Source organism: Prosopis cineraria, unplaced genomic scaffold, assembly GCF_029017545.1.
Source record: "Prosopis cineraria cultivar Desert tree isolate PC_DT_omini unplaced genomic scaffold, ASM2901754v1 PC7, whole genome shotgun sequence".
NCBI lineage: Eukaryota > Viridiplantae > Streptophyta > Magnoliopsida > Fabales > Fabaceae > Prosopis > Prosopis cineraria.
The window spans coordinates 25717257-25726063 of NW_026555338.1; the positions used below are offsets into that span (position 1 = coordinate 25717257).

Consider the following 8807-nt stretch of genomic DNA (forward strand, 5'->3'; position numbering starts at 1 on the left):
GTATAAAATAAAATTAGAGTAATTAATTTTATTTTCCAATTTACCCATGTTTATTGATTATGGCTTGAATTCTTAGACAATAATTTTTTTATAATTATTAAATAATATTTTTTAATATTTTTTTATAAGCGCGAAGTTATTTAATTTTATCTTAAGATTGAGGGAGCATATATATAAATATATTGCACCTTAAAATATGATACCAATGTTCTTATCCAAAATAAAAAGTTAATAAGTTACTTTTCTAGTCTTATCTATAATGTGTGTGTATATATAAATAATTTTTTATTCTATTTATAAAACATATTATTTATTTTTTATCACAAGTTTTCTCTTTTATATTCCGATTAAATATTGGTGAGACAAATTGTATTATTAAAGTATATATATTTATTAGAAATAAAATAAGTTAAAAATTTTTAATTTTAAAAGTAATTTATAAATAAAATTAAAAAATATTTATTAAAATTTAAACTGAAACATATAGTCCGCAACCTCGCCGCCCCACCAGAAACACGCTAGAGTGGATCCTGCCCATCTCAACCTTTGCATTGCCTTACAACTTTTTCCCTCAATCCTTGGTTGCAAGATATTTTTTAACAATATTAGGTGTATCAATAAAATTTATTAAATATATTTTATATTTTTTTAAAAAATTAAATACAAATATTCCCTATACACACTAAACACATAAATATAAATTTTAAAAAATACTCTTCATTTAATATAACCTTCTTTGTGAAATATTAAATAAAATAAAATATATTGAGGAGAGAAGGGCAATATTGGAACAAGCATAAAGTTTATACCAAATTGTATTATTTATTAGAAAACATAAGTACCTTAATTTTGTCCTCCGTTCATGTGCTCTCTTCATTCCTTCTCTATAATATCACACCATCATCAGAAATAAAAGCAAGGAACTAAAGGAAACTAAAGCAAAAAAAACATTGTAGCATCCATTAACACTCATTTTGACAAAGGTAAAGACAGTGATAATAAATGAAATAAGCACCAGAGGAAGATGAAGAACATTTTAAATTTATCATTGCAGATTACAAATTTTTAACATTTAGATTAAAGAATCATAACTACAGTACAACCAACCACCTCTACAACAAGATCTTTAACACTAAAATAAGATAACCCTTTTACCATTTATTAACAAGATCTATATGATAAACCACAGGTATCCTATATAACATTACAATTACATATGCTCATGCATGTCTTGATGGATCCTCATGCAATTGTGTAGGTCTTACATTTGGATCATCCTGCCACAAGGAAGAAGCCATCGCAAAAGTGTTAGTCAGAAAGAAAATACTATCTACAACATCACATAACTCAAACTCACCCGAATGCTGTAAGCGAAATTTGTCGATGCTCGGAAAAAATCCAGCTGTGCCTGCAATATTTGAAACAACTATAAAGTTTGACATAAATATTACAATGGCAGGAAACTTAATGCATGTTTGGTACATGGAAAAATATTTTCTAGAAAGTAAATGAGAAATGCACCCAGAAACAGTGGTGGGTCCAAGAACCCATGTTAGTGGGGCCAAAAGGGCAAACTATTAGAATTGGAAGTGTGGAACTTAGTGGGATCAAAATATTTAAATTAGCAGGGTCAAAAAAGATAAATTTTACAAGCTTTGCATGTAATTTTTGCAGAAGTGAGTGGGGGCAAGTGCCCACACTCACTAGCATGTAGGTTCTCCAAAGAAAACAGGATAGATATATTTTTCATTTCTTTTTTAAAAAATACTTCTCTACTTATCAAACGTTGCATTATGCTCAACGTAAACAAACCTTACCAGACCAGGCATGCTTTGATGTGAACCATAGTAACCATCGTGGCTCGTTGGTATGGTACTTAATTGTCCCTGTATACAAACAACAGAATTTCTAAAGTTCCGTACTCATACTAAATACAAAAACAACAAGAAGCCTCAGCCCACTATAATTAATCACAATTTCAAAGACACACCAGCCCCTGAATTGTCTGTTGATTTCCATAATAATTATCACGAGTTGGCCCCATCAAGTTCAACTGAGCAATCAAACAAACAAATACATAAGGGCACTAATATGAAACAAAGAAAGATAAGAACGAAGTGAATCTTATTTCTACCATCCCCTGAACACTCTGTTGAGAGCCATAGTAACCATCAAGCGTTACCGCCCTTGTGCTGCTGAATTTGTCCTGCAAAATAAATTTCCAATTAAATGAAGACACTTAACTAAGATGGAGCTTCCATTTTAAACTTCAAAATAATATCTTCTCTTGGTTAGCTTAAATCCCCCATGTAGCCTGACTTTCTTCTACACACACCCTGCCTTAAAATTTGAGGAAAATAATCATAGGAGGACTAACCATATGTTGCAGGTTATCTTGTGCCCCAACGGTCATCACTTCAGCCTCAGAGTGCAGCTGCAATTCAAAGAGGTCATAATAGAAACTCAAGCCAACATAGAAATGTAAATGTACCCTGAAGCAAACCAAGAAAATAACAAAACCTTTTTCTTTTTAGTTGGATTCTTCTTTTTGTTTGCCTTGCCCATGGATTTACTTTGGGTATCTTCTTCAGTGGAGAGCTGACTTTGACTAGCTGATATGACAACTTCTGTAGGACTCTTGCTAGAATTGTTAACACTCACACAATTTTTGTATGCTTCACGCAATGCAAGGAATGCAATACCATAACTGTCTTGAGATAGAGACGCCTCTTCACTCAACTTTATTGCTTGTTGACATAAATCATTGTACCGTTGCACCCTGGTTGGCATATGTTCAGATTGTTCTCCCGTTGTTTGTCCAGCTTTTGCATCTCTTGTCCACCGTTTTAAGATATATCGGGATGGGATTACCGAAAAGCCAGAATATTGAAGAACAATCAATGCATGTCGACAAAGAAAACCTCTATATTCAAATAACCGACATATGCATGACACTTCAGATTTAATTTCATTCCACACAACAATGAAGTCTTGATTCTTTTCCATATCATGAACCTTGTAAGTAATGCCTGTATCATCCTGCCTTTCAGTTTTAGGATGACAAGCAACTGCACCAATAACCTCAACTTGAATCTTCTTGAACACTGCGTGTGTGTAACTCCCTGCAACACTCTTCTCTAATGGCGAAGGAGTTTTTAATGTTGCCACTTTATTCAAAATCTCGGAATCAGCTTTTGCTTCCTCTTCATACCTGTCTTGCAAGATTGCTTCGTACTGTTTGACAAAATCTTGAGCAGAGGTCTTTTTATGAACATATTTATCAAAGAAGGAATTCACACTTTCTGATCGCTGGACAGTAGACAAACCACCCAAGAAAATATCCCTCATGAATGTTGGCACCCATAATTTGCGATCTTCATACAATGACTGCATGCATTCATCCTCTCGGAGTTCAAACCTATCAACAATTTTCGACCACCTCTTCTCAAACTCATCAGTTGTCCACGACCTATAGATGCATTTCTCAAATTTTGCCATAAAATTCTCATGTCGCTTAATTACATGAGCCAAATTTTCAGATACCTTCCCTAATACATGCCATAAGCACACAGAGTGGTGAGAATTAGGAAAGACATCCAAAATAACTGACTTCAATGTCTTGTCATGGGCAATGATTATCACTTTTGGAGCCTGGCCACCAACTGCTTTTAACCACGTCTGCATTAGCCAAGAATAAGTAGCAGCACTTTCATCTGATATTAAGGCACACCCAAGCAGTATAAATTGATAGTGCTGGTTTACTCCAACAAAAAGTGCAAGAGGCAACTTATATTTGTTTCTAATATAGATGGTGTCAAAAGAAACTACATCACAAAAGTTCATATAGTCATGCCTACTTTTAGCATCAACCCATAAAAGATTTTTCAGTCGTTGATCCTCACCAATGTCTACTGCATAGAAGAAGTTTGAATTCATACTATGCATCTGCACCAAAAAATCAAGTAGAAGTTTGGCATCCCCTGACTCCAGGCCCAAATTACGACCTTTGTCAAATGGATTTCTCTCGCTCTTCAGACCAACCACAGTTTTGTATTCAGCAAACTGTCTAGCCATTGCAGCATACATTTTTCTTGTTTGCTCACTGACAGCTTGAGCTGGTAAAAGCTCGTGATTATGCTCCTTCACAAAACTATGTATTACCCATTTTCCATCAGGCCTTCTTTTTACATGCATGCTTGCTTTACAATCAGTCTTTGAACAAGATCTTCGACCAGTTGAATTTTCAGTATCTTGGTTGTTCTGTCTGGCACGTGGTCGATTGAATGATTTGTCATGCTCTCTTTTTGTTCCATACCTGGAACAAGCAAATTTTGCATCTATAAATTCTCTTGATGTTTTTGATCGGCGACTATTTTGTATTGCTGTATTAAATCCCATTGACCTTGCATATTCTTGGTAGAAAGAATAAGCTTCCCCATGAGACTCAAATTCCATGCCAGAAAGGGGCTCAAGATTTGTATCTTCCTTAAATAATGCAAAATCCACTGTGGATGAATTCAAATCTCCAGCATCTACATCAACACTAGCACCAACAATATTCTGGCCTTCTAGATCTCCATTATGCAATTTTTCTTCGTGTTCCAATAAGCCAGCAATTGTATTTTGTTCTTCATCCTTATCGTGATCACCAGAAGGTAACCTAAGATCTATGTCCATGGTGAGAAAAGCCTGGGATTTTCTACAGTATCTGAAAAGTCAAAATAACAGTACCGATGTCAAGCAATGGAAACAGTGAAAAGGAAAAAAAATAGAAAAATAGGAGAGAGAGGGTAATAGAGTGGAACAAAGAGACCATGCTTAAAACTGCATCTGGTTCCTATTACATAGGAGAATCATGGATAGCCCAGGCCCCTTGTCTCTTTTTCCCTCTTGTCAAAATGAGTTTGGAACCTGTAATTCTTCTGATATTTTTCTGGAAAATCCTATTTCCATTTCCTAATAACTTTTTTTTAAAATCAGTAACACAAAAACAAGAAAACAATAATGAATTGTTGCAGGTTTGATGGCCCCATATGCCTTTTTATATAACATGCGTAACATGATTATCTGAATCTGATTCAAAAATTTTGGTCCATCTACATTTCATTTCCCAGCAAGGATACATTTGGCAACGGTTCTTAGGTATTTTTGGAGAGCATGGGGTGTACCCTGCTACCTTGGATGAGTTCACCCAAATTATTTAAAGGATTTGTCAAAAAGAAGGAAAACGACATTTTCAATGGCTTTTTCTTATTTTAAACTCGTTATGGGATATGGTTGCATTCACGGCTTCTCTTTGTTTCTCTGTGCACAGTCTTTTTCTTTTTCAGGCGATTTCTTGCTTTCGACCAGCAAAGAGACTGGATAGATCTCCTTCACTGATTTTAGCTTCATCAGGACTGCTTTTATTGTTCTGTTCAGAGACTATATTAGTTATCTTTTTTCTGAGGGTTTATTATCCTCCAACATTCTGTACTTACTTTTCTTTGAAAAGAAAAAAATCTTTCATCCAAAGAGGAAAAAAGATCACACAGGCAGAAAATTAATGAAAGAACAATCCGCAAAAAAAAAAAAAGAATTAAAACTGAGTATAAAACACGTGAATCATCCCTTTGATCAACTACAGCTCTCTGCACTAGGGGATTAATAAACAAAAAGGCAGCAATCAACTAAAACTGAACAGTCCACCTTGTTTGACTACCTTTACCAGCAATCAACTCAATTTTATCAAAAAAATAAACATCAATAACAAGGGATAATGACCAACTAATTTTACAAAAAAAATCAGCAACTTTACAATCACACAATCTTTGTTTCTGTATAAAAGAAGGAACTTCAAAAGAGGAAATTAGTACAGAAAGAGAACTGCGAGAATAACAAATTAAGAATGAATTAAAAATTATACTTGTGGATAGATAAAAATCACAGTAAATACAGATGTATATCAAGATAACAAAGCTACTGGCCCCTTACATGTCTGCTCAAGAGACAATTCGTAAGACACCATGTACTGATGTGCAAGACACCATAAAGAGGTTGTGCAAATAATTCTCTGCAAAGCAAGTCTAGGGATACAATACAAGTGCCAAAACAAATCGCACTCCTTACTCTGATCCAAGTAGTTGAGAGTACACGCTACAAACAGTGAGAAAACCCAAAATTTGCCAAACACCAATATGCCTGCCCAAAAATGCAGCAGAAAGTGACAGCTGGGCAATGAGCAAATGAAGGCATCTGAGTGTTTTTCTTTCTGCATTAGGGTAACACATTACAAGGATATAAAGAGAAAGAGCCTCATTTGACAATGCTACAATTAATCATTAGAGGGAACTTGGGGATTCCAGAAAAGGCTTTTCTTGTGATATGTAAATCACACAATTACAGGTCTTTTCACCTGAACGGGACCTCAAACATGCACCATCATAATATGTTGACAATTGCCAGCCATCTACAACTATCCCTAACAACATTGAGCTACCTGCCTGCTACCAATCACTAGCTACCTTTCATCAATCTAATAGTTACTCAAATGAGGTGAAAAATCCTACTCCACAAGCTAGCTATTGAAGTGAGAATACTAACAAACCAAAATCTCATTAAGCATCTCATACCACTTAAGATAGATCAAACATAAAAAATGAATACCACCTTAGTCTCCATCAGTTAGCCCCCCTTGGAGGGCAAACATCCTGGCCATGACACCCTCTTACATGTTACTCAGTTTTCTCACCAATTAGAACCTTTCACAAGTAGCCCTTCTCAAGATTGCCCATAACCAAACTCTAATAACAATTGATGAACACTCAAGTGTAATGGGGAATCCTCCGCCAAAAACTAACTACTGAGGTGAGAGTACCTACCCACTTAAATACTCAATTTAGCATCTCATACTTCTCAATATAAGATTTAAGTATCCATTACATTAAAAAATGAGGCCAACAGTGGACTAAACCCATGATCAACCACCAATATATGTAATGTCATCAATTGTTAATTACTCTCAAGGGTCAATACCCATACCCATTTCCACATACAGCTTATGGAATCCCATTTCCCTCAAATATTACACCCTGTCAAAAAAAGGTTGAGCTGTTAACAACAAGCTTCAACGAAAATCTTGCTAAAGTTATATATTCAAGGTTGCTTCTTCGAAGTTCACACTTCTCATCTGATAGCTGATTATTGCTGATTGCCAAATGGGATATAGAACTTGGAAATTCAAAACTTTTTTATAGTAAGTTCACTGGACAATGGTTACCAACGATAACATAAAAGTGTTTTCTTGGGCAACCTTCTGGGGACACGCCCAACACATTGTAAAAGTGCCAGATTTTCTTTCCTTGTCGCTACTATATTATCCCAAGTTATTGAAAATAATTATTGATATATGCTAAATTCTATATAGAAACAAAATACATTTAAGATATCGAAAAAAATGAATTTTTCAAAGCAGCACTAACATTACAGTGCCAGATTTCTCTGTCCTTATCACTAATATCTTATCACTAACATTACAGTACAAAAACAAAATGCATTTAAGACATCAAACAAAACAAGAGAAACAGAGATAAGAGGCGAACCACAAACCAAAGAATGAAAGATGTAAGAGAAAACAGAGGGAGAGTACCTCTGACTGCATGAAAGAAGGTATCCTTCTCAAGTTGATCAGAATCTGGAAATCTCACGCGAGGGACCTGGCGAGTGGGTGAACACTGCTCTTCAAGTTTTTATTCCTAGGGTTCCCAAAGGCCCCTCCTCGTTCCCTAACAGACTATCATTGCTTCTCACCCGCGCCATGGGGTGGCGCGTGTCATCTAATCTCCAGTACTCTGAGAATTTGAAGTGGTGCTTCTGAAATCTCCCGCTCTACCAATTTCAAGCTTTATCCTCGCTCTAACCAGAAATTCCAGCTGTATGATTACTCATTCAAATTCCCCAAAAGAAGAAATGCTACAAAATTAAAACAGTAGAGGCTAACTACATTAGCATATTCAACAACGTAATTATTAACCAAGCAATCAATTTCATACGGAAAGAAAATCAAACAGCAAAAAGAATAAATAAAGGTACCAACAGTCAACTTCATCAGCAAATTCAGCTACATTAGCTTAAACCCAAAAATAACCAAAGGCCACAGCAGCCTGTGAACATCACCGACAGTACTAAGAACTCCGAATCGCTCGAAACACAAGTTGTGAACTTTTGCAAGAAGGGAGAGCGTGAGAGACAGAAGCTAACCAGTTGACAATCCGTCCACGCACCAACACTTCGCCGCCGTCATCGCCGTCGATCGCTACCGCTGGGAAAGAAGCCGAGACGGAGGGAACGGAAATAATCGAAGAGAGAAAAGGGGTGAACTTTTTCTTGTTCCTTGGAAAGAATGAAGAAGACCCGAACGGGTCGAATCGGATCATCGGATTAACCACGAATCATCTGGTCAGCTTAGTCGTCCTTCTCACTTCTCATGTCATTTTCTTTTCATTACATTCTTCTTATCATTATCTAATTACGGTCTTATCATCGTAACTAAAAATCATGCTATGAATTATGATAAGGGTTGTAATTATAAATAGGATTGGTGATATGAATATGAATAGGCTCCAAGAAAAAACAAGTCAAACGGCTAAAAAACAATTCATGTAAAAACAAATTAATTAATCTTAGCCTCTGTTTAACTACTGTTTGGATTGAGGACTTGATCGATTTTAGGAACAAAAAAAATCAATTAAGTTATAATTTACCCAAACATCTACTTTTTTTAAAATTGATTTTTTTCAAAAAATCAATTTTGCCCCAACACTCCAAAT

General features: G+C 35.5%; 1 protein-coding gene across 4 annotated transcripts; it reads right to left on the minus strand.

The window, feature by feature from the left end:
* Positions 1-1020: 1020 nt before the first annotated feature.
* Positions 1021-8411, minus strand: LOC129315655 (protein FAR-RED ELONGATED HYPOCOTYL 3-like). Of its 4 annotated transcripts, XM_054959531.1 has the most exons (10): positions 8239-8403; positions 8071-8141; positions 7628-7950; positions 2521-4708; positions 2378-2434; positions 2135-2206; positions 1991-2053; positions 1818-1886; positions 1358-1408; positions 1021-1277 (listed from the first exon to the last, which is right to left on the minus strand). In XM_054959531.1, the coding sequence occupies exons 4-10, from the start codon at positions 4675-4677 to the stop codon at positions 1221-1223; spliced, it is 2526 nt and encodes an 841-aa protein (XP_054815506.1). In that variant the 5' UTR covers positions 4678-4708; positions 7628-7950; positions 8071-8141; positions 8239-8403; the 3' UTR covers positions 1021-1220. The 4 variants fall into 4 exon arrangements, with proteins under 4 accessions (XP_054815506.1, XP_054815508.1, XP_054815507.1 ...); XM_054959533.1 differs by having other exon boundaries at positions 1813-1886; positions 8071-8411; XM_054959532.1 differs by lacking the exon at positions 8071-8141.
* Between the last annotated feature and the right edge of the window lie 396 nt (positions 8412-8807).